The sequence below is a fragment of the Phasianus colchicus genome, chromosome 3, assembly GCF_987193195.1.
Source record: "Phasianus colchicus chromosome 3, bPhaCol1.hap1.1, whole genome shotgun sequence".
In the NCBI taxonomy this organism is placed as follows: domain Eukaryota; kingdom Metazoa; phylum Chordata; class Aves; order Galliformes; family Phasianidae; genus Phasianus; species Phasianus colchicus.
The window spans coordinates 42,719,361-42,745,922 of record NC_143438.1 but is presented as its reverse complement, the minus strand read 5'-3'; the positions used below and the strand labels follow the sequence as shown (position 1 = coordinate 42,745,922).

Below are 26,562 nucleotides of genomic sequence, written 5' to 3'. Positions count from 1 at the left end.
GGCCCCTTAGAATGTGAAAAAATCCCTTGTGAAGGTATGCTGGATGTACAGAGGTTTCCTGGCCAAGTTCTTTGTATTTCCTCTATTTTGTATTAGTAAACTGAACCTCAAAATTTTAAGAATGGCGCAGCTGAAAAGGTTGGTTGGTAAGATTTTTTTATATTTAATAGCTTGCCAGTGTTGGTTCATCAGTCAGGGGTGCAAGTTACCTTCTGTCCCACCTCTGCTTGTTGTCGCTGTGCTGGCAAAAGCCCCACTGGGCACACTCACACCAGCAAAAATAAGTCATTTTATTGACATGGCTCCACCTGGGGATTAGCAGGAGCTGCATCACAAAATTCAGCCTCCACGAGCAATGCTGGAGCCGGTTGTCTCTTTCCAGCAAACTGTTTCCTTGTCAGTGTCAGCTCTGTTTGGATGAAGTCCTTTATCATGCTGGTGGGAAGGAGGCTGCTGGTGTTCCCTTGGAAGAGTCACTGGCATTAAATGCATTTCAGGGCCATTCTGCTTTCAAAGGAAAAACAACATAATCACGTAATGAGACTTGTTGCAAACTCTCCCAGCTTTTCCTTCTGCCTTGCTGTTTTCTCCCTGTTTGCAGGCTGAGCAAAAGCAACCGGGTGGCACTGGTTCTGCTTCAGCACCAGCAGAGCTTATTTTTGTGTTGGTTGGCAGAAACAAACTCATATCCCAGAAAGTTCCCCCTTCACCCCAACAGCCGCTTTCTGTGTGATTTACTGCTGGAGATGACTCTGTCATTTCTTTGCTGTATTACTGCTGCTGCTGCTGCTATTTTACCTGGTTTGGTATGTGAGCTTTCTGAGATGGTGTGGGATGTGTAGGATCTTGTGGGTGATGAAACTGTCTCTTTTTCTTCTTCCTTTCTCTCTTTGGTTTGTGCTTGTCTGTCTGCTCTGGTAGGGTTATTAATGAGTTATCGATGTACGTGCTAGGTATAATTTTGAGGAGGTTTGCATGTTGGTAGTTTGTAAGCAACTAAGGTGCCTCATGTTCAGGTCTGAGCAGATGGGATCCCCTTGCACTTGAGGGCCTGACTCAATGCCTGGTGCCGTTGTTGGATGGACTCTTGCTGACTCCAGGGGGCGTTGGGTCAGGCCTCGCGCTCCCACCTTTGTTGTGCCTCACTTACAATGGTGCTTTTTTGGTCATCTGTCTTTTTCTTTCCAGTTTTGTTAGTTTTTGTTGTTGTTGTTTGGGTTTTTTTGTTGTTGTTGTTTTTGTTTTTGTATGGTGCTGTGTATAACTTGAATATATTATGCACATATCCTACCCAATGGGTAGAACAACAAACACACAAAAACAAATAGATGTTAATACTGTAAGATAATGTATAGATGATACCAATTTTAACACAAAATAATGGCATAGACTTTGTGAATGCCAACTTCTGTGCTTGGTCCTCTTTTGTAAGAAGATTTGCAAATGAATGCATACAAATGACAAAAAGTCTATGTATTTTATTTTCCTATTAAATATCAATATAATATCATAAGGGAAAAAGTTTGAACAAATCCTTCTTGGCTCACCTGTGTATAGCAACTGGTCGTTGGATGCATCTTTGCTGTGAAGATCTGTTCTTTTTTTTTTTTCTTTAAATGTCACTTTAAGAAAAAGGAAAAAAAAAGCAAAACAAACGAAACCTCCACAGCTTTAACCTTGCAGCTAGATGCTTCTTGTCTTGGTCGTTGCCTTGCTATTGCTGAGTTGGACCAGTATTCGTTACTACTTCTCCAGCAGATTTATTATTTATTATCCTTGATTAAGTTGTGGTGTTGCTTTCGTTTCTTTTTAACCTAGAAATGGGCTAAAACCTTTCAGATCTTTTTTTGTCTGCGTCCTTGATGGGAAGTGAAGCTCAGACAAGTGGGAACCGATCTAGACCACCCCCGTGAAATGAAAAGGAGGCCAACAAGAGTTTTGCGTGTAACCAGCCAGCTCTGCTGTGCTGCTTCCCCGCTGCTGCGCTGTGTGCTGAGCGGAGCGCAGGCCTCGAGGCCTCGCTTTCCTCATGCCCCACTGCCGTGCCGATCACTGACAGCAGCAGCTGAGCCCAGGTCGATACGTAGTATGGCAGAAGGAAGGCCGCAGCCTGGTTGGAGCCAGTGTGGATGTGGAGCCCTTTGTGCTGTGCGTTTCAGTTGGTAGGGTGGTGCCGGCCAGGGGACGGGCCTGCCCGGCTGCTTGGGTCCCCCCGCACGTCCCCGTGCCCCACGCGCTCTCGATGTGGCTTGTTCGGTGAAGCAAATACCTCAGGAAAACTAAACGTGAAGTTCTACTTTAGAGAATTGCAGATACTCTACTTATTTTTCTAAGCTGTTAGTTCTAACTATCCCAGGACGGTAGGTGATGTACAAGTTTGTCGGTCCGAGACAGACCAGTCCTCTTGCTGATGGATGCCGGCTGATCTCTCATAGATACCCCTGTCTGTACGTAACTTTTTTATACTTGTCAGGCTTTAACCACAGATGTAACATAGCGGTGTGTCAGGATGTCGTCGAGGTAGTGTTTTTGTTGGTTTTCAGGTGGTAGCCCAGTGCTGTGAGAACTCCCAGGGGCCGTACCTGAGCCTGGTGAAGGCCGTGGTGAAGCCCTGCGGGCTGAGCAGCCCCTGGCTCCCACCTGCAGCGCTCACAGCCCATGGCTCAGAGCACAGCCCTTGGCCGCCCCAGGGCTTATCTGCCGACCTGAAACTCCAGCTACGCATTTGTCTGTAAATATCTTTTTAAAACCCCCACGGGTGTCCCGTGTCTGAATGTTGACCGTGGCTGTTCTGTTCTTCGTTTTAAAGAAATCCATACGTTTTATGGCCAGTTCCACATCGTCAAGCCTGTGCAGGTAGCTTGTTTCCATCCCTCTCTCTTATTGAGCTGTTTTATCAGTAAGCATGTACCATAGTGAAGTATGCATATTTTATGACTGTTGTTTGTTAACTCATTTATTGTTTGCCAGGGCATAGAGCAGTTGTTCTGGAAGTGTGTCTTGCCTGGCCATGTCACGTCTCTGTTTGCGCTGCAGAACAACTTCTGTGCACGAAGAAAGAAAAGCAAACAAAAAAAGCCAGGCCTTGACTAGCAGGAGTCTTTACAGAGCAAACCTTGTGCTAGAAGAACCTAAGGTGTGATTTATCGTATCAAAACTTGCATATTGAGTGGACCAAACAGGAGCATGTCTCCTTCCAGAGGCACTAATTGGCTTGAAGCTGCAGTGGCAGGAGCAGACTCTGAGTGTCTTCACCACCGTGTTCACACTTTGCCATTTTCCACAAAGCGCAGTAGGCAGCCGGGGTGTTAGAAAAGGTATATGCAGAAATTAGGAGAGCCTCAGGCATCACAGAGCCTGGACAGCAAAAATAATAATAAAATCACCTTAATATCATTGAACAACCTTTTCTACTTGCAGTACCAAGGCTATGTAAGCGCTGTTAGGGATTTTAATCTTTATAGCTATCAACTGCCCAATGCTGCTGTGCTCAGAGCATTTCATGACAGTATGTATATTGGTCAGGCTGTCTTACTTAAAACTAACCACCCAATGCCTGGTTTTAGAGTGTGGACCCTCTCTTTGTTGCTTCTTGCTAGTTATTTTACAGTGTAAAATGCTTTATTGCTGTATGGATTTTTTTGTATTTCCAACATTGTGGCTTTCAAGATCACACTTTCACCGTCTCTTATATTTTTGTCCATTTTGTTTCAAGTTATTCTGAAATATGTACAGCACTATCAACAATATTTAATCTTTCTTTTAAATTTTATTGTTGTAAAAACAAATCTATTAAAAAACAGTACTTTTTTTTTACAACTGTATTGGGATTTCTCAATAGTTGTTCATGTGACGCTATGACAAACCTGATTTGCTTTAAGTTTTGTTGTTTGTTTGTTTGTTTGTTTTAACCTTATTTTCCTTTTAACACAATTAATTTGTTGCTTATTTTCCACTGTAACTCCCGGTTATATAAAGGAAAAGATTTCAACTGTTGTGTATCTGACTCTTTTTAATTGAGCAAATGGTGATGTCCTAGTTTTTAGACCTAAGGTCTGTTATTGCAATACTTTTAAAGGAAGATGTTGCTCTAAGTGCTGTTGTTAGTTTTAAATACAGATTTTATGCTTGTTCTTAATATGCTGTGGTTAAACCATAGCACAGAATTATTAAAAACCATGAAATGCATTTGTCTCCTGTTGAATTTCTTTGTGAAGTGGGGAAAAAGGGGATGAAACACCAGGGTGACATTCTGTAAAACAAACCTGGCTTGTCCTTTTTTGTCCTTGCTTTTCTCTCTCAAGCTGCTAGCTGGTCATTAAGGAGTCGAAGGGCGGATTCAGTCCTTGAAATATAGACTAACAACACTGCCTTGACCCCCTTGCGGGCACCCAGTGTTGTGGCTGCCCCTGGCAGGGCAGTGCTCACAAACCATGAAGCTGAAGAAACTGATTGAAAAGCGAAAATAAAGGATATGCAGGGGAAAAGCAAGTATTCTTGGTAATAGAGGGTAAATCCAACTGTTGACAAGTGGTGCCTCTCACTTTGCTATTGGAAAGCTAAACAACGTGAGAAGTGAGCAGTTAATTTCTATTTATGTTGAAGTATAAAGTGATGCTTCATGTAGCATGATTATTAATGTAATCCTTGTCTTGTACTACATTTCATACCTGTGTCTGTGCTCGCTGATTCCTCTTGGAGAGCGATGCCTAGAGGGAGGTGGTGCTGCAGACCGGGGGCAGTGTGTGTGGAGAAGAGGCTGCTGAGGGGGCTGTGCATCCCCAGCCCGTTTGTGACACACTCCTTCAGGAGCAGCCCTTAGGCCACCTTTGGACAGGAGCTCTTTTTGCTGTTCTCTACAAATGGCTTCCTTATTTAAATGCTGCAGCACTTTTTGTTGCCACCATTTAAAAGTGTATCAATTCTCTTTTCGTATAACCACCCAGAGTTAGCATCTCCCCCTCTACAGCATTTTAATTCTTCCTCAGTGCTTAGAAAGTAACTAGGGCCGTGGTGCTTAGAAGCGCTCCAGACCTCTGAGCGTCTGCTCCTCCTCTGCTGTCTGAACCCTGAACTCCCTGGAAACTGCTTTTTTGAGACTGCTTTGATCTTTTACTTAATCTGGTTTTAATTGTATTTATATTTGTTTTATAATATGCCATTCTGTTTGATTGTGTTTTAATATCTTTGCCAATGGTTGCAACTCAGAACTTGGCTATAAATGGGATGTCTCATCTCAGTAGGGTTACTTTTCCTGTTTAAAGATTAATACAGTGGCTGCTGCAGTCCTGTGAAACCTTTCGGTCTGGCTTCCAGGCTCCCCACAGTATTGCCTCTCATTACAAACACCCTGCTTGTACCACTCCAAACCCTTTTCTTCCCCAAGACCGCTCTATAATGAGGCTCGGTTGCTTAGACAAAAATTAATTAGGCTTCTCTCATTATCACTGTTTTGATCGGTTGTGCTTTAAATGAGTTCTAATTAAAATGCACATTTTAAAAACCTCACTGCTGAATCCTGTTCTCATCGCTTGCTTCTGCTGCAGTGATGCCCAGCTTTTGTTCCACGTGCATTGTGCCACTTCCACACAATTCCAGCACTGGGTAAGAATAAAAACTTGGAGGTTTTTTTTCTTTTTTGGCTTGTTTTCTACATTTCTTTTTCTAGACCGAGTGTGAAATTATTACATCTGAGAGCAGAGATTAGAGCTGAGTTAGCCCACTCTTTTCCATGTGGTCAAAGTGACGAGTTACGTTTCTCAGTAGCCCATACAGTTCACAACATTAATTACTCCCAGAATATTCCTCAGCATTTGAGAAATCACCTGCTATACTTAGTGCTGGTTAACTGCCTGCTTCTGCTTACCTTGGGTGCTACAAATCACTTAGATATTAATTAAGTTGGAAGGACTCTGGGATGTGCAGCAGTGCTGGACACACACTAAGATAAAGGCAACATGCTGGATGCCAGAGGATTTACGGACTGCACGTGGAGTGGCACATGCTGAATGCTTGCTGTCCTTTGTAACACGTGCAAACCAGCAGATCCTCACTGCAAAATACTCTGTACTCAGTAATGGCTTCTGCTACGAAGCGCTTTGCACAAAGGTGCTAACACTGCTTTAAGGATGCATGGAGAAGGACACGGCAGCATGCAGTGCAGAGCCATCTCCCCACCTCCATCGCTCGTGGTCCCTCCTGCAGTCAGGTGCTCTCTCTCCCTGCTCCTTCTGCCATCTGTGTGCTTTTGCCTTGTACAGAATATCATCTCTCTGGGTTTCGCTGGTAGTTTCAGGGTTTTAAAAAAGCCGTCAGAACGGAGCCACCCCTTGCCTGGAGAGAGAAGGCAATTTTTCCACGGAGGCCAAAACGTCACCCTTGAGCCCAAGAAGCTCCCTTCAGTGCAATGCCAGATCACTCCAGATTAATTTAACATTTGCAGACATTACAGTGATTGACAGTGGAGTTGAGTGGAAAATTCCGATTTAATCCCACTCTGTGTGCCACAGACATGGCTCAGACAGCTTGACCTACATTTAACCCTAGACAGCAAGAAACTCCCAGAGGAAAAAAAAAAACAAACAAACTAGTTTTGTCCTCAAAGCTCTGGGAATGTTACAGCTTATCACATGTCCCCCTGCATAGGCATACATGTGTAATTATGTTACCAGTCTCTGAGTCTTTCATGTGCTGAGCCAAGCTTGCCCTAGTTGGCTTTACTTGGTGAAGAAGCCATGTAAGCCAAATCGAAAGCATTAACACATTTTCATACAGTTTCAGCAGGGTTTATGGCAACAGCTAAATGTATAGGAGCTGTTTATTTTCCTACAACTGGGTTAGGATTGTAAGTGCTTTTCCAATTTGCTTCCAGCTGCAAACTTGACAGCTCTCCGAAAAAGCCAATGAGCTGGTGTCTTTCCCTTTGGAGAAACCTGATGGATGGGGCTCGGCTGGCCGCTGCAGAACTGCTCTTCTGACCACTTTGGCCCCCTTTGGCTTTGCAGTCCAACTGTGTGTGTTTTAGAGGGTCAGTGGTGCAGCATTAGATGCTGCAGCTTCTCAGTGAGAAGTGCACTGGTGCACATTGAAAGCCGTATGGCATCAGCTGCTCTGTGCAAGTCCTCTCACCTTTTTAGATTATGCTGCATGTTCTACCAATACCATGCTTGTAGATAAGAAAACATGCACACTAGCTCTAGCCATATGCTAGGGGAAATGGACACTTTCATCTCAATTAAAATTATACTTCAACAGGTAAATGGTACTGAGCACACTAAAATCACCATCTGACAGTAACTATGAAGAAGTAAAGAGCCGGTCTGGGCTAAAACTCTTCTCATAGCAATTGCCACACAGCTTGTGAGTTACTCCTGACTGGGACATGGGAGATTGTGGGAATATCTGTTTTCCCATACAGGTCCACTCTTTATGGAAATGAAAAAGATTCAGGCCTTCACCTTTAGAGATGGATGCTGGCACAACCACCATTGCCCCCAGTTTCACAAGGCAGATCACTTGGCCAGCCAAAGCAGCAGTCAGAAATATTTCATACAATCATAGAATCATTAAGGTTGGAAAAAACCTCTAATATCATCTAGTCAACCATCCACTTGCCACCAATATTGTTCACCAACCATGTCCCTCAGTGCCACATCCACACATTCCTTGAACACCTCTAGGAACGGTGACTCTACCACGTCCCTGGACAGCTTGTGCCTGTGCTTCACAACTCCTGAGCAGAAAGCCTTCCTTCTATCCAACCTGAACCTTCCCCTCTTTCATTTCTTGATGAAACTTTACCCAGTTGTATTTAGTTTGCTTTTATTTATTTATTTATTTATTTATTTATTTATTTATCTGCCAAACAAGCCTGTGTATCCTCCCCGGTGTTCCCTCCTCCGTAGTTGTCCAGTCGATTGCTTAAACTCAAACCCAAACTTAATGCTACATGTTGCCCTGTGGCCTTATGAAATCAAGATGTATTCTTTCTACTTAGAGGATCATCTTCATCAAAACAGCCAGATAATTGCCGGGGGATAATTACAGCTCTCTAATTATTATTGTTGCTGACGGTAAGTGATGAATAAGTACAAACGCTGCTCAGTGCTCCAAGCTGACACCCACGGGGAACACAATCAGAAATGTGTTTTGATGAGGATGGTCACATGAGGACAGCAGTGACCCAGGAGATGATGTGGCAGGTGCCCTGCTGGATTGCAGAGTGCTGCCAGAGGCCAGGTGCTTTCTCTGCTGCCACTGAGTGCCCCTCCAGCAGCTCCAGCCCTGTCCTTCAAGGCAAGGGAGGGGAAATCTCTAAAATATTTTCTCCAACCCCCCTTGGTCCTGGGTGTTCTGGTTGATGGCAAGGTGAATGAGTCCACAGTGTGCTCTGGCAGCCCCAAGGGCCAACTGTACCCTGTATCCCTTCCAACTCAGGATATCTTACGATTTTAGGATTCTCAGGCCACTGGAGAGTTTCTCAGTGGCTGTGGCATATGTGCTTCTCCATCTAGCCCTTATGCTGTGGTTAAAGGGTATGGAACCACATATTTATGGCCAGAAAAGCCAGAAGGATCCATGAGAAGCCAGAAGGTACCCATGAGGACTGTGTGGTGAGTTCTCCTGGGTCTGACTCACAGCTCAGCCCAGGACTGGGATATGGGTGTGCTTGATCCCTGCCAGTGGGAAATTCCCATCCCAAGTGATCTGTGGGTGTCAGCTCCTCTTCAAGCTCAAGCCTCTATTTGGGCTGTGACTTTTTCTCTCACCCCATCTGGGGCTGCAAATTTTACTTCAGCCCAATCTTGGACAGCTTCTTTACCTTAATTCTCTCCTTGAGTCATAACTTCACAGCAAACTCTACTTTCAGCTGCCATGTCAGCTACAGCCATCATAGGTTACAGCTGTGACTCTATCCCCATTTTGGGCTGTGACTCTGGCGCAGACTATGGGCCATGATTTGATTGTCTTTCACTTCAATGTTGTCTTAGTTTCAGGTCTAGCCCTGTCTTGTATTATGATTTTGGCTTCAGCTCCATCTGGGGCTCTAAATTCAACTCTGGTGCTATCTTGGGCCACTACTTCGGCTTCAATCAGCTATCAGGCCATAAGGTTTATCCCAGTCCCTGCTCAGAAGGCTAATGCAGCTTTGGCCCCTGTTTTAGCAGTGACTTTGGTTCTTCCTCATCCAAAGCCATGACTTTTGCTCCAGCCCGACTACCACTTAGGGTTACCACTTAGGCTGTGACTTTGGCTCTACCTCTATACTGGATTGTGACTTTGGCTTCACCCTCTGTGGGGACTCTCACGTCTATTCTGGTCCTTGCTTCATCTTCCTTGACTTCTGCCCAGCCTCATGGACTGTGCCTTCAGGACCCACCCCATTCTGGTCTTGCTTGACTGTTTTGGCTCCAGTCCTCCCTTCAGCTGTGACTTTGCCTTCTAACATTGCTTGGGGCACAGCTTGAACTCCTGTCTAGATTGGGTCCCCCGTCATTGTCACTGTTCCCTGTCTGGGCTATTACTGTGCCTCCAGTCTCATCTTAGGCAGCTGCTTCACCTCTAGCCTGTTACTGGACTGCAACTTCTGCCCAGGAGGCTACCGCACATTTGGTCCATGTTTTGGCAGCTTCTTCCAATCCAGGCCTGTACCTGGCTGTGACTTTGGCTTTGGTCTGATATTGGGCTCTACTTTGTCATTGTGTCACCAGACTGTGATTTCAGCATTATCTCAGTGCAAGACTTCAGATCTGACCCCATTTCTGCCTATAACTTCAGCCCCATCTTGGTTGTAGGCCGTGATTTAAGCTCCAGCTTGGAGCTGGACCTGTGTCTTTCAGGTCTCGCCTGACACTGGGTTGCTACTTTAGCAACCAGCTCACTGTGCCCCATATCTGTGGCTTCATTTCCAGCTTTGACTTTTGCCCTGGCCCAATAGCGGGGGCTGTGGCTTCAGCTGCTGTTCCATCTGGGGCAGTGACTTTGGCTTTGGCCCCATCTATGGCCTTGGCTTTGGCTCTGGCCTGTGCTTGGCTCACAACTTCAGGTCTGACTCCATCTTGAGCTGTGACTTCCCTGAATCTTACACAGGCCTCTGATTCTGCTCAAGTGCATCTGGGATAGGAGTTCACCCCTAGATCTTGCTCAGGCTGCTATTTCAGTTCTGGGAACACATCAGACTATGATTTTGGCTTGAACTTGCCTCGAGCCCTTACTTGGGCAATGCCTTCAGTCTCACCATGGGCCACTAGTTGTGATGGGCCACTAGTTGTGCTCTGACTGCTTTTTGGGCTGCCAATTTGGCTCTGGCACCACTCTGAGATCTAACTCTGGCTCCTGCCTCATCTCAGGCCTTAATTTCAGATCCTTGTTTGCTACTTTGGATCCTGCTTGAGAGATACAACTTCATTCCAATTCCTGCTGCAGCAGTCACTCAAAACCCTCACATTCATGGTTATCAGCAGCAAAGTCAGTGTAATGCTCTACGGGACTGCTGTATATGAGGAAGAAGGCAGAAATTGAGTAAGTCACTAAAGCAGCAGTTTCTCCACTGTCTGTATGGCAGCAAATGCCTTCACCCTGGTCCCATCAGATCTTTGATCGTTCTGGAAAGAGGCAAGGACAACACCTCTCCCTTCCAGGGAATGTATCACAAAACCCTTCTCTTCCCCAAGCCACAGCACCTGCATCTCTTCATTCTGTGCTACCAAATGCACCTCCTGAGGCTGCTTCACATTGAGGAACACTGCCATCATATGTGTGCCAACTGTGGGCAGCACAGTGCCCCTGTGCAGCTCCTGTCTGGTGCCAGGAAGAGCTGAAACATAACTACCACTAAATGTCCCAGACTCTAGCCCCAGACCACGCCATGCACAGTGCAATGCTGCCTTTTTTTCCCCCCTGGTTTTCCATTTTCCAAGTCTAGGTCAGAAAAACATGTTCAAGGACGGTGAGGAAAAGTACACTAAAAGAGGAGGAGGAAAAGTATCCCATCTCTAATTCTAAAGTAGTACTCACCTCAACACTCTCAAGAGCTTGCAGTTAGAGAGAATTACTTTTTAATAGTATTTGTCAGAAATGTGGCACTTTACATCTTCAGGACACTGAATATACAATGATTATTCCTCACAACAGCCCTGTGAGGTTGGCATTAGATTGCAGTTACTATTTTGACACGTGAACAGAGGCAGAGAAGTACGCAATAAATCCTGCACAATTGAGTTAATGAAGTTCAATGGACTTAAACATGAACAGGTTCTTGGTGATTTCACTGAAAAAGTAAAAGAGTGGGGCAGAAGTGATATTTTATCAGTTATTTTCTTTTATCTTAGTCAGTTACAATGCTTGGGGCCCAACTTTGCTGCTTTACTTATCTATCTCCCTGCAAAAAAAAAAAAAAAAAATCCCAACAACCAAACAAAAACAAAAAAAAAAAACAAGCCCACAAAAAAACCCCAACATCTTTGTTAAGCAAAATGCACATGCAGAGATTTACTAGGAATTGAGGTCCGTTACAGAAACAGGAAAAAAATCCACTCAGTTCAGCCTACAATTTGAGTAGAACTAAGAGAGAAGCTTGCCAGTCTAGTCAAAAAGAGTAGTTTCACCTTTAGTCCTTTCAGCATTTCAGGTGCAAACAAGTATTTGCTCAATGTAAGAAAACCTAGAGTTTTCTGCTAGACTGTGATCACTGTCTCAGGAAAGCTAAACTGTACTACAGACATCCAAGGGATTCTTGGATAGGAAGAGAAACTTTGGGATTTAACTCTAACTTTGATGTATTTAAAAAGTTCCATTAGTATACCTATTATGTGAGTAAACCTCTCTTCTGATTTTTTTTCTGTTGCTATAGGACTACCATGAAATAATAGAACAGTTTTGTAAACTTCAACAAAATAAAAAAAATCCTAGTTTTTAATATACAATTATTGATTCATTTTAATAACTTTCTACTGAAAATCAACTTTAGAAAAAGACAGTATAGTTGACAGTATGGCTGTTGTGATTAACTCATCTTCCTATAGTTTGCAGTTGAGATTTCTGAAAAGATGCACTTTCCAAGAAATGTTTGTAGCAGTCCCAAATTGTAAACTGTCACAGATCAGCTGAAGTCCATGTAGCTGTTATGAATTCATTCACACTGAGTAACTAATCCATTCTTTTCTTCATGTGCAGTATCAGTGACAATGGTCTGTCTCCAAGTTGAGAGATGATCACGATTAAGGAGGTCTGAGTTTACATACTTAGAAATACAAAATAAGTCTTCTTCCCCAGTAGAGGCATCTCCATTCTCACTTATCAGAAGATTCAGTCTGATGGAATAATGGCTGTGCACTAAGATGGAGGAGTAAAGTAGTGGCTTTAATATGAAATCATCTTAATTTTGAAAAAAGAAAAAAAAGGGGGGGGGGGGAGGGTTGAGAAGTAACTGTTAACACTATTACTGCTGGATATGAACTTCTCATGTGAAATTCGTTTTTGCTTCTGTTAATTGAAATTTTGTCACAATTTATCTCTCCCAGGAAACTTCAGCCTGCAAGAAAATATGTAATTTTATATCCACAGTGAAGCTGTAGTCTGCAGACAAAAAAAAACAAAACGACAAAAAAACCCAAAGAAAGCTCAGAAGTGCACTTTGTATCTCCTGCCTCAAAAAAGGTTAAAGTGCTAAGTTAGGGATTTCCAAAAATTAAGCCTCTCTTAGTCCTTTATTTTTTTAAATGAAACTTTATCTTTGGTTTCTTGAATCTTTTCTGTGATTTTATCCTTTGTTTCCTCCATTTTCCCCGTGATTTTATCCTTTGTTTCCTCCATTTTCTCCGTGATTTTATCCTTTGTTTCTTCCATCCTATCTTGTAGATATTCCTTTACTGGTGGTGGTGTGGACATGTAGCCATTCTTACGCAGATATTTAACAGTGAAGGATGTTCCTCCCAGAGTCACAGTATATCTGGCAGGAGTTGCAATCTTAAAGAAATAAAACAGGACAGTATTATCAAGCAGAATGTATTTTTAATATTAACAATGTACATTGACCAGAGTCAGATACTAAAAATATCTTCTGTTTGTTAAGAAATAAAACAATTTACAGTACACACTGCAGAAATGCATACTTCTTACTTAAGTATCCTTTTGACAAAACCAGCACAGGCATCAGAGTAGCATTTAAAAAACCTCCCTGAGCACTTTGTAGAAAGAGCATTAACTGCCTCAGAATGCAGTACAGAACAGGCAGCACATGAGCACTGAGCTATATATAAACAAAGAAGAAATACTAACAGGGTATGCTTTGAATTCTAAAATCCACAAGAGCATAGGTATCTAACTTAAGTCTAAAATTAGGACCCACTTATAGAAAGCCAAAGCTAAGAAAGACCTTAAGAAGTCAGCTAACCCAAAATACAATGACCAGGTTTGTTATCCTAGAAAGTTTAAACAAACTTCTTCTTTCAGGACTTCAAAGATCGATGTACCATCTTCCCTTTGCAATTTACTCTAGTGCTTTCATGTCTGCCAAATCTCACATCTATAATAAAACCTTTGTATTTAACTGCATTTCTTTATTGATCTCTTTCAGGCACAGGAGTAACTGGCAAGAGTAATGCTTTCACATTTAGTCAGGGGTGGCCTTAAAAGAACAGATAAGCAGCACACCACCTCTGGAAAGGAAACTGATGAGTGACATTCAAAGTGAATACATTGTTTTTGCATTGTCTGACATATTTCTGGCTCCCTAAACACAGACTTAGCACATACAACAATTAAATGAGACCCAAACCTAAATCTAAGTAATTGATTCAAGTGGACAGTGAAAGTACTTGATGACAACAGAGGAAGACAAATCAATTCACTTCCAGAATATAAAAAAAAATAAAAATTTTAAAAAAAAAAAAAAGAAAAAACCCCACCTACGCTCATCTGGAAATCATAAAGCATTTGAAATTTACTTCTTTATCCCTGTTAATTATTTCAGGGATACAGAGGACTAGCTTAATTGTAATTAAATCTCTGAGGGAAGACAATCATCCTGCAGCAAGAAAGTTATTTTAGAAGTACAGATTCTTAAATGAACACAGAGCTCGTACTAACTTGCATGTGACTGTTCGTATTACAGAAATGAATGCTGAAATGTGTCTAACTATCAAAGAGAGAAAACAGCAATAATTTTTCCTGATTTAAACAAATAAACACTACTTACTTAACTAGGCAAGATATAGAGCTTGTTTACAAACCATAAAAATACTTACTTTATACAGTGCATATGCAGTTAGTGCATTTCCACTCTGGGAATTTTTCAGGATGTCTACTATGCTGTCTGGTAAACCAATCAACTCTAGGAATGGAACAACATTCACTCCTCTACCAAAGAGAAAAAATAATTGAAATTGAATAGGATGGCATATGAAACCTGAACAGTGGTGTAGAGCATCATTTCCACTCTTAAACTCAATCACACAATCTTTTGTTATTTGATAGCAAGATGCTTTCATACAAACAATGCACTTAAGTTTTTGTATGTGTTGGTAAATTAATGTCTTGTTGTTTCCCCCCCACCCCCCAAGCATTCCACCAGGAGGCAGCCCATTTACATTACCCCTGCTGAGCTGAGCAGCTGCAAACCTAACCTGCATTCCAGTTTACTACGTTTGGAGGTGTGTAGACAGAGTGGGTTCTAAGGCAGCTGCTCAGGTTCCAGCTGTACAAGTTCCATTCAGCCCAAAATATTTTATTTTCCCCTTTTGAAATTTCAGACTAATCTGCAGCATGCTCACATGTGGAGGATCCAGATTTCAGTGTCCTCCCTTCATTTTTAAATGAAACAAATGGAACGTGGCAAAAGGTTGCAAATGTTATATGCACAATACTGCAGGGCTTTTGTGCTCATCTGTTCTATCTGGTTAATACTGGTTAATACAAGGTGGCAGGATGGGTGGAATGAGCTCTTACTATGATTTCTTTCTATCTGAAAATCAGAGAAATTATATCAGCACCAGAAGAACAGGGGAAAAAAAGGCAGTCCTCCTTTACATTATAATAGAAAGCTACATGCAGTTAAAGATCTGATACCTCACTTCCCCAAATTTAGAAATGTTGTATCATTAGCATCATCGTCAATTTCTATCTACTATTTCCAGCATTTTAAGTGTTTTTCTATGCATGTGATCACTTTAGCAGCAGGATTGGGAACAGTATCAGGCAGGAATTTTCTAAGTTACTAGAATCAACAAAAGCCTAATTCCAGAGAAGAAAACTGAGATCTACTAAGACCTAAAAGATAGTGTTTATCAATGTTGTTAAATAAACCACGGTGGTTTGGTCATGTACCATGAGCAGTCATTCTGAAAGTTATTTTTCCACTTCAAGATAGTGTTGCTCCTGTAGCACGACAAATCAGTTTTGTTATGATTAGTTCCTAGTTAAATATTTCAATTGCTTTCATCTGTTAAATATGTATTTTAGCAGCTAACCTAAGCACTTCAAAAAAACAAACTTGAAAAGCCTGGATATGAGTATCAACTTGGATTCATCCAAAGCAAAATATTTTTAATAGCTCTAGACCTTTATTCTTTCAATGTGAGCTAAACTTAGAATGACATTTGGATCTATAGCTCCTAGAAAGGGCAATGATGCCAGCTGGTTAGAGTAACTAAAACAAACACTTGTGTGGTAGGGCATTCTGTTGTCAAAGCCCCATCCTCGCCACCACAAAATGTCATTGTTTCATATGTTCTATTATTAAATATGCAACACCAGCAATCCAGAGATAAACATTTACTTATATTTAGCAAACCATTTCCACATGCTCTTTCATCTGAACTAATAGTTCCTAGCTGATGTAGTTCTTTGTAATAGATGCCATTCTCCAAAACATTACCTGTCCCGCACTAAAGTAGTTTGAATTAGAAACATGTAAGGGCTTTTTTTTTTTTTTTGGCCACACTACTTAATTTTCCAATTAAAAGTCTGTGCTACAGACTTACAGTAATTTTTTTTAAGTAGAGGGAGGGAAATACAGGAAGCAGAAATAAAAAAGGAAATATGTATATTTTGTGAGGAGCTCAGAGTGAGGTAAAAGATTTAAAAATCCAATGAGAGGAGAAGTCTGGGAATGAAGGGAGATGAAATATCCTTCAAATCCAAAGACAAAGAACAGATCTATAATGATTTTATCTAACAACTCAATTGGGATTCCAAATCTCTATTTATATCTGGTGGAAGTTTACTAATTATTTCAATGCTGTTTATATCCATGCATATTTGGGGGAGAGCTACATTCTTGCAAAATACTACTCTTCCAAATGCAACAAACACATCTGGTATACAGCAGTAATTGCATGATAACATTAAGTACACAACAACCTCATGAGCCTTACATACTTTCAGTATTAATGTCATGCTTCAGGTAAAAATGTGGCCTCATTTCCCTATCACGTACAGAGGCATTTTTTAACACAGGTTAATAACTTACGTCCATTCACCTGTGAAAGTCCAGGTCAATTAAACAGCAGCATTGCATACTGCAACAAAATATCAACTTACTTCATGGCTGCATAGTAAAAGGATCCAAACCACACAGTGGAAGTCACAAGATGAACGGGAATCATGACTTTTCCATATTGTTTAAAAGTTTTCTTGAATCTTTGAACAAGACTAATTGATTTGTCTTGTAATGGATCAGGATCTGAAGCATCTGATTCTACAGGGCTCTGCTTGGGTACTTCAGTGGCTGAAGTCAAAGGTTCTCTCTCTTCTGGTACTTTCCTAGGAGCGTTTGCTGGCTGTGATGAAACAGCACTGCTCTTTGAGGCAAAGAATGCTGCACCTGCGTGAAGACATCGTTTAGGAGGGTCCAGTGCCAAAATCACTTTGCATCCAACATTAGATGACACTGGTGTTCCTTTTAAGCCATGAAAGGCACCAGTGCGAGGAAACAAACATATCCCATGGGCCAGCTGAGAAGCAGTATGTAATACACTCCTTTGCATCTTGATGAAATGGGGCTGAGGTTTCTACAAAGAAACAATAGGGAAATTGTAAGCAAATTCCATTTCAATTAACTGATTTGCAATTGCTCCAGTGTTCTTAATTTTAAAGTTTTTTTTTTTTCCTATTCCTCTACTTCAGAAGGTTTTCCTATCTTCTTCCACAGAAACTGTTACTTTCTAGAATTAAGCAAATCTTGTTAGATTTCACCTCTTCACTTCTGAAATAAAATATCCCCTTTGTGCCCCTCAATGCTCACTCTGCTGTCTGAAACAATTTTTAAGATTTTTAGTGATAACTACTGCTTCATCTGCACAATATGGCACAGCTGTTGAAAAGTTACTTCACTTTTAGGAGTAACTGATATCTCAGGTGATACTTTCAACCTGAACAGATGCAGTAAGACCTTACCGGAGTCCTTTACTGATAATGGGATGTTCTTAAAGAGATACCATACACAGTATAATTAAAATTAATTATGGTATTGAACTAAGATAAAAAATTCATCGTTAGGAGCAAAATAATCCCTGTAATCTCAAATATTACAATTCAAAGAGCATTTTAAAACTGCAGATCATCCTCTTATAACCTTATGATTTATTAGTTACTCTTGAAAGCTCACAAGAACAACTGTGAGGTTCTGCATAAAACAAAACAGGAATTTTGTTTGGTATGTATAGTAACTTGTAACAGCAAACTACTGAACAACTAACTTTCCTTCCCACCAAAGAAAAATGTCTGCAATTGATTTTATATAACTAATGCCAGCTAAGTTAGTTATGCTAACATGCAAATCTTCCTGATGTTTTTAGATGTGTAACTATGTTAATAAATCTTGATGCACACTAGAAATCATTCAAGTTTAATTTAAGCTCCACTGTCATCCTTGCATCTCCTTCACCCACTATTGTAGGTATAGGACTATACAGAGTATAGGGTATTGCAGGTGCATCTCCTTCACCTTTATATATATTTTGATCAGGTTTTTTCATAGTTAAATCATCTAGATTATTGAAAATGATAAATAATTCATAATATAAACCGAGGTTTAAAAGAAATGAACTCATACATACCCTTTATTGTTTTTCAAATATACAACAAAAAGGGTAAGATTTTGTCTTCAAAAACTGCTGCTCGTCCACTAGTTTCCTCCTTTCAAATACGTGTCTTGAACATATTGACAACTCTGCCAAAGAAGAAAAAAGACACATTTAGAGAAAATACAAAGAACAGCCAACAGATGCTATTAAGATCTCTGGTCAGCCTGAAAGATGTACCAGAAGAAGATCTCTTCAGTCAGCTTACTGAAGATGTACCAGTGTGGTTTCCATTTTGGACACTGACAGCCCAATGGCAGGGTTTTTTTTCCTGTGTAAGTTGAAAGTTCCTGTGAATTAGTGTTTCATTCAAAGTTCAAAGATTAAAAAAAAAAAAAAGTTAAAATTCCCCTCAACAGGAGGAAGCAACGGGGTCACCACAGTGTGTTCAACACTTGTCAGTCAGCGGCTCACTGTGATGGGTAAATAAATTGCAGGAACTTTGCTGAGGGAATTAAGTGTGCTTAGAACTCAACAACAGTCATAATGTCACTGCTGGCTGAAAGCAGGGGAAGAAAAAGTACCGCTGCCAAGACTTCTTGTGCCATTTTTGTTGTTTCTTTATCCTCAGATGGACCTGGAGCTCACCAACTACACAGTTTTTCTCCAGGATGTAAGACTTGCCTGACCAAAGGGAAGTTCTCTGGAGTAGATCCTAAAGAGGTCCCAAACCTTGTAGGCACATATGACAGTATATTCCAGCTAACATTCTGAGAACCATCTTACTTTCTTCTTCTCTGCTTTAAAAAGCTTTTTGTTAGATACTTCATGTATAAGGAAAAATGTAGATGCAATAGGGTTTACATTTGAGAGAATAAAACAATCGGAAATTTCCAAGAGATGCTACTGTTCTATGGAACTTGGTTTATTTTACATCTGACCACAGAAGAGACCTTTGAAGGGTAAGTTGCGGATGACACTTATGTCAAGTAGCACTATGAGCCTAGAAGAGGAAAGCATTATACCTGCAATGGATAGAGCAGCATGTAGGAAATGCAAATTAATAAAATGACACAGCATATACCTTATAAATTGACTTTAATTAACGAGTACTGTTAAAGGGGTGATGGGTACAGAGCTGCTCAACTGCAGTATTTTAATTACTTTGCTCAGCGCTGCAAACAACTCTTAAACAGGGCAGACAACCCAAAGCATACAATAGAGGTGTCTGGATATGGAACTGCAGTTGTTTCATCTTTCTAAAACACAATAAGCATCCAGAGCAATCTATCCTTTAAGATGTGATTAGTGCGAGGAAGTTCCCAGGGTCCTGGACGCTCAAACATGCAGCAGGAAAAAAAACAATATGTCAGCCTATGGATTTGAGGCATTATTTTACTCTCTGAGTACAATACTTTCCTCAAGAAAATAATTAGTTACATGAGTTATACAACTGCCCCTGTAACTTATGGTTTTCAAAACCCCTCAGATTCTAAGAATGGACAGTAACACAAATGTTATCCACAACGGCACTAGATGACTTCTGAAAAGTTCTTTCTTAATTGCATTTAATTCCATTATTTGTTTTCCATGCTATTGCATGACGTTGCAAGGGCACAGAAAAACAGAGAAGCTAAAATCTTCAAACACCAAGGTGGAAAAGCTGGTGGAGTACTGTACAAAAACTGGGCAGAGGGAAGGAATTTTAAAGCATCTTAGTTTTTCTATTAGCTTCATCATAAATATGAAACAAGAAAAAAGAATAAAAAGAACAACCAACATGGAGACATCTAATGACAAATGCAGCTGTTCTCTGCTGTAAGAATCTCATGTGGAGAGTAACTGAATTGATGCTAGTATGACAAACTATGAAATTTACACTTCTGGGTGTCACGGAGTTAACTAGATCAATCTATGCCTGTGACAGGGGGCAGTAGGCCCCAGTTCCCCATTTCCCCCCAGCCCCACAAAATGGGAAGGAAGGAAGGGAGGAAAAAAAAATAACAGCGGCAACAATCTATGAAGGAAAACTTACTTTACTAACTGTGATATCGGAATGCAAGATAACACAATATAATACAATCTAATTGAAATTGAGACTAATAAATCAAATAAGATAGGAGAGAGAGAGTTCCTGAGACCGAGTCAAACCTGAAAAGCTTGGAACGTCTAGGAAAGCACCCTCCAGCACCCACTGCCAGGCAGTAAGAGACCGCCCCCCCCCGGAAGGGTCAGATGCCACGACTTCCATAATGTATAGGGATAGGTACCTGGAATTGGAGCATTAGCACTTTAATTCCAGTACATGATGTTTTGATGCGGAATACTGAAAACCAAAAAACATAAAACCATGACACTGGGATAAGGTCTCTTCTGCGTGGTCATGTTCTGTTAGCTATTTAGTGGCATCTCCAGCTGGCAGTAAACTAAGTTGAAGAGATCCTGGCTGTTCAGGACACACTCCTGTCTGAGATTTTTGGACATCCATTTTATTTCTGAAGTCTGTCTCATGACAAGTGATCAACAAGCCCTCTGATATAAAGGGAGTGTCTCCCATGGCCTCTTGAGCATAGCTCAGCTCCTCATTGCAGTGCCAGAGGTTTTGCTTAGGCAATTTTTTTACTTTTGTAATTTAGATCAGCTTCAGCACAAAACTGATGTACTTCAGGAGAAACCCATTTCTACTTGCACAGCAAAATCTTTGTCTTCCAGTGATTATTAGGATGTAGAGATTAAACTTGCTTTTGTTTCTGACGAAAGCAGAAATTCAAGATATCACAGAGATGGCTTTGGATACGTACTAACATGTTAAGCAAACCAAACAAAACCCCAACAAACAGAGATGTTGGGAGAACACACAAGCAACAAGCCAGACAGATACACTGTGGATATCTGCTTCTGGGAAGAGAAATGATGCCGGAGATAACGTCAGATGAAGCTTCCAAATAGGATCATTTCATTAAGAACAGTTATCCTTTCATAATGAACAAGTTTTGAACTGCCAGTGAAAATAAAATGTGAGAATGGCAGTACCTTTAAGACGGCAAAACCTCCACTCTAAGATCTTTTCTAAAGAGGTCAGAAAAATCCAAGGGAATTGATGGTACAGCATACACAGACTGCACTGGTTTATTTTCTCATTCTACAAGAAACACTCTGGACACAATATGTAAATACGGATGGATTTAAAGCACTTGCTCTGACAGTGGTTAAAAACAGAACATTAATTATACCACAGGAGAGTTCCCAATGAAGATCTATGAGCTTTTTCCACTCCCAAGATACTATTCTATGAAATCAGAAAATTAAATTATATTCCTATCAATTTTAGAGCAAAAAAAAAAGAAAAAAAAAAAAGATCAAGCAAACTCAGAGAGCTGTGTGTTGTGTACACAAAAGAATTTGGAAAGGACACAAACTGTGTTTTCAGAAATCCTTTCCAGTTCACATTTCCACCTCCATCATGCCTAACCTCTCTATTTTCCCTTAGCAAATGCTGTGCTCTAATTTTTAAATTTATTGTATTCCTACAGTTCAGTACTGATATAAGTGCAGACTTATTTTCTTAAACCCTTACTTTGTCAAACTACTATAGCTCATGCTCAGACTTAGCACTGTTTTTGGTAACTTAGTGAGGTCAAGAAAATAGAATAAACACTCAGAGTGTCCCTATAAACATGGCAGTCTCTACTACTACAGTCTTCTGAGTATTGGCAAGCACAACCAAAAGTTGCTTTGGGTAGAATAGAATTTCTTGCAGAGCTTTATGAACTCTGAACATTGGATTCAGTCATTAAGTAAAGTAGGAGAACGTAATGCAATGAGCATGATGAATTGTAGACCTGGAATGCCAAACAGAAGTCTTAACAGCTGATCTGCATCCAGTCAATGTGACAGTAGTATCCCTGTTCTCCTGTATATGGAAAGGCATTAGATCTCCAATTTGCACACAATTGAGCACTTCCAAAGTGTGAGTGTTCTATCTATTTTCTAAAAGAATATTCAGCTCTCTATAGTGCTTTCTGCTCCAGACTGTTTAATGCCTAGCATTATTCTACGTTTTATCCCTGAACTCCATTCGGGTTTGCAGTGCTGAACATCTATGCAGGGCTCCTTCATTCTAAAGTTTCATTCTGCCCTCTACTGATTTTTTACAGCAGTACATCTCTTGCACCAATACAAAAGGTTTCTATCCTCCCTTTTATTTCAGGACAATACGGAAGCTTTCCCAAGCAACCCCAAACAGCCTCTTTTATCCTTGAATCTTTCGATATTTCATTAGTTCAACTCCCTCAAAACAGTGGTGTCTTTCTTTCAGGAGAGTTCAACCAAAGGGCCATCAACATGAGTATGTGGGGTGGGTGTGGGTAGGTCTGCCCGGCACAAGAAAGTCTTTAAGTCAAGCAAAAGCTTTGCAAAAGACAATGCAGATGAGTAAACTTCATCTAGAACAGTTTCTTGCATGTCTTTGAAATCCTAAGAAAAAAAGACAAAACTGAATTGCAGCTTGCTTGAGACCTCCTGCTATTCCTAATTTGGATTCCAGTAGTCAAGCTCATTTTCACATTCATAATCTTCCCAATTACTCAAGACTTGATTGACATAAAATTTAGATCATTTTTAAATTAAACAGCTCTTGGAGTTGGAAACACACATTTGCTCCTATTATGAAAGGTGTAATAAAGCAACTGGAAACACACTGCAGATACTGTCACCTCCACTTGAACAACTACTGCTAAGTCAAATAAAGCTCAGCCTTTTTGAACAGGCAATATCAAAAGTGTAGGTACTCATACACTTTCCTTTAACTAACTGTAAAAGGCATTTATTAAGAATATGCTTAAACTTGGATCTTAGCATCAACTTTGTACAACCTTCTCCCTCATCTTGCATTGAGACTACCAAAACTGTTTCCTTTCTGGCTGCAATAAATGCCATTTTGCCACCTCAGGTCCTTGCAGGTCTCATCATCCCTCATCCCTTCTCTCCCTATCCCAAACATAGCCAACAGTACCAGTCATAATGAAATTGTTACCTAATGAAATCTGCATTAAACTAAACCCAATCCTCTGTCTCCCAACCAAACAACTTCAACAGGAACAGAATCTAAAGTGGAAGCATCAAGTTCAAGACTCTCATTCTTTCAAACTGCACTGTTTCACATTTTTAAACACTGAAGTGCTGTCATTTTCTCCCAGCAAAAACAACAACAAGAACAACAAAAAAAAACCAACACAGAATGATCATCCCTCAGCAGAATTACTGTTGGCAGACATTCACTTCCACTGCAAATCTTTTCTAAATATTCAGAGTTAAGCGTTGAATTCTCTGTTGTGAATTCAAAGTTGTCCATATGGGGAACTATGCGTAGTATCAATCAGAAAATCTTGAAGAATTATGTGTGAAGAGGCTGATCATAACATTTACAGAACACACACATGCTCAAAACCACATTCATCATCATAATTTTTAGTAAACGCTATTCCCCTCCTCTCCACATACAAATGCAACCTGTTCATATGACAAAACATATTACTTTTGTTAAGGTTTGGATAGCTGAACTGATAAACTCTCTTTGGCCACTACTCAATTCAGGCAGCATGTCTTGCTTAGAGGACATGACTGATAACGTTGTCAACCGTGCAACCAACACAGTGACAACACCTGCAAGTATCTGAAAGAGCATCACTCACAGAGCAGAGACTTCACACCAGAAGGAACTCTGATGAGACTTCAGTTATAGGACCACAATCTTGGGCGCAGCCTCAAGTAACAAATTGGGCATATTCAGAAGATAACCTCCAGATTGAGGTTACAAAAGGGCACCACAACAGGATTCAGATGGTCCCCTGGGTACCTGGAGGAGTCTTTCAGTCAGCCAGACTCTTTGTAGCATTTTGACTTCTCCCTCACCCATCTCAATGCCATCTACCCAAACCATCTCATTTCCACAATCAAGAGCTGCTTAAGACATCTCAAAGACATGGCAATGCTCAGAGCCTACCAGTAGAACATGACCCACCAGACACCTCCCTATGTGCTGGGTAGTTACTAGAAAAACAGTGTGGAGCTCAGTGGACTCACAAATTCTTTTTGATGCAATATACAGCCTACTGTTGCTTAGCAAAGAAAACACAGTGGAAAGATCTTCCAGTCAGAAAATGCCGTACCTAAGCCACATATTTTTAATCACTCCTCATAGCTACAGAACATAAGTTGTTCTTGTCCTTCTAGGGGATGCTGCAACAGTCAGAGGCAAGAAACAAAGAACAAGGATAAGTAGTCTTATTTCTCTCCCTCTTACTGAGAGCAAGAACTCGCGAGCTGCAGATTTGAGGACAACTTCTTATGGAGTGATGTCATAAGGCTGAGCTTACTGGCATCCAAAAAACAATGAAATTCAACTGAGGATCCTTCCACAGTTAGGGCATTCAATACAACTCCCTCACACATATTCTTCTGTTTCCTAAGATTGAGTTTACGTTACAGCTATTTTTCAAAAGCACCGGGTAAGACCTTCCTTTTACTTTCAAAAAACATCCAAAAAATTACTACTTCTCTGATTGCAACCACTCTGTCAAAGCTAGCTAGTATTACTGGTCTGTTCTTTCTTACCTAATTCCAGTGCATACACTTCACTTTCTTAGGAAATCATGCTGAAAACAAAAGTTTCTACCCAACTTCATGCCCTCCTCTTTGACCAGTACTTTCCATGTCTTATTCATTAGAAACCCAGAGCACCACAAACTAAGCAGAGCTAACTGACTGGTACACGCTGGGGCTAAGCACTGTCACCACAGCTAAAGGCAAGTGTCTTCACATGCTACTCAATTCCACCAACCAGTTTTGGAAGAAACTTACAGAACTGCTGTAAAGCCACTCATGCATCTATGTTTAGAATCAAAAAAATCTATGTATCTGAAAATTTGTTGTTTTATAATTTGGAATCACAGAATCCTTAGAGTTGGAAGGGACCTCTGAAGGCCATCTAATCCAACGTCCCTGCAATGAACAGGGACACCACATCTACATCAGGTTGCCCAGGGCCTGATCCAGCCTCACCGTGAAAGTCTCCAGGGACAGGGCATCAACTACATCTGTGGGCAACATGTTCCAATGCCTCACAACCCTCAGTGTAAAAAGCTTTTTCCTTATATCCAACTTAAATCTGCTCTCATTGAGCTTGAAACCATTTATCCTTGTTCTATCACCACAAACCCTGGTAAAGATTCTGTCACCTTCTATCCTGTAGCTCCCCTTTATATACTGAAAGGCAGCTATCAGGACACCTCACAGCCTTCTCTTCTTCAGGCAGAACAGCCCCAGCTCTCTCAGCCATCCTCATAGGAGAGGTGTTCCATTCTGTGGAATTTGCTCATTGGTATTTGACGGTATAACCTTCATTCTCTTCCCTCATTCCATTTTTGCAAAGATACACTGCTCAATATCTGGAGAACTGCAGAGGATCTCCTGCTACAACACTACACACAGCCACAAACAGCCAACTTTGTGTTTTGTTTACATAATGACTGTTGCACACAGCCAAGGTCAGTTTTTGGACGCATCAAATAACAGATCCCTGGGACTACAGTTTACAGCCCAGCTAACCGATACTTTCTTTTTCTGATGGGTACAAATGGAATGAGCCCTAGTTTTACTATTCAGATATCTTTGTTTAGAAAGAGCAATGTTATGTCTGGAAATTTAATAAAAATAAAGCCTTTCTTGTTGTTGAATCAGACATCATATAGCTAGTTTGAAGATAATAAGATGTTAAGAAGAACTAAATGATGAAGGCCACTAGCATAGAAAAGATTTGAGTGGCTCAAAGGAAATGCAGGTCCCTGAGAACTGAGATCACTGCCATGTGCGCTTCAGAAAAGTCCAGACACCAAGCAAGGCTGTTGTCCTATCATATAAACAAATGCCTTAATGGGGAAATTAATTCTGCCCTGGACAGAACAACAGAAAAAAAAGGCTGGAGGACTGACATAATAACACACACCAAGCTGATATACTGAGACACAGTTAAACTGCAATTTTCCTGACAATCTGAAGCCATGTGTTCTTGACTTAGTAAGAACAAAGTATGTTGGACTCAACACACCTGTGCTGGTACCTTCAAGATCAACTGAATCTAGGAAGGTATCATCTGAGCAGATCATAAGGATTTTACCCTGATACTCTGGTAGGCAACTGCGTAGTTCACGCACTTTAGATCAACGATCATAGTCCAAGATTCTAAAAAGACTACAAATTACTTCTAGTAGAAACTTTGACTTGAGTGAAAGTGAAGGTTATGTCAGCAAGAAAAAAGAGAATACTGCTTAGGTTACAGCAGCTTTTTTCTTTATTTTTAAGTCTTGGATCATGAGAAAACAGAAAACTATTCTCCCTGTCCTTATGGTAATGAAATAGCAGCAAGAATAGGTAGTTATTTTTTCAATTAAAAAAAAATCCTTGCAACTGAATTTGTTATTGTGCTCATAACATTCTATGAGTCTTGAAGGTTTTAAGTGGTCAGATCACTTTCACGCTACTT

At 40.8% G+C, this 26,562-nt stretch overlaps 1 protein-coding gene across 3 annotated transcripts in view; it reads right to left on the bottom strand.

The window, feature by feature from the left end:
- Positions 1-11,461: 11,461 nt before the first annotated feature.
- MIMS1 (mitochondrial inner membrane structural 1) overlaps positions 11,462-26,562 on the bottom strand; it is a 17,523-nt gene continuing 2,422 nt past the window's right edge. For all 3 annotated transcript variants that reach the window (XM_031589006.2, XM_090137341.1, XM_031589005.2), the window contains exons 2-5: positions 18,057-18,169; positions 16,540-17,009; positions 14,247-14,358; positions 11,462-12,966 (exon numbers count right to left, since the gene is read on the bottom strand). In XM_031589006.2, the coding sequence (XP_031444866.1) occupies positions 12,700-12,966; positions 14,247-14,358; positions 16,540-16,985 (825 nt within the window). In that variant the 5' untranslated portion in view covers positions 16,986-17,009; positions 18,057-18,169 and the 3' untranslated portion in view covers positions 11,462-12,699. The remainder of the gene's footprint in view (positions 12,967-14,246; positions 14,359-16,539; positions 17,010-18,056; positions 18,170-26,562) is intronic.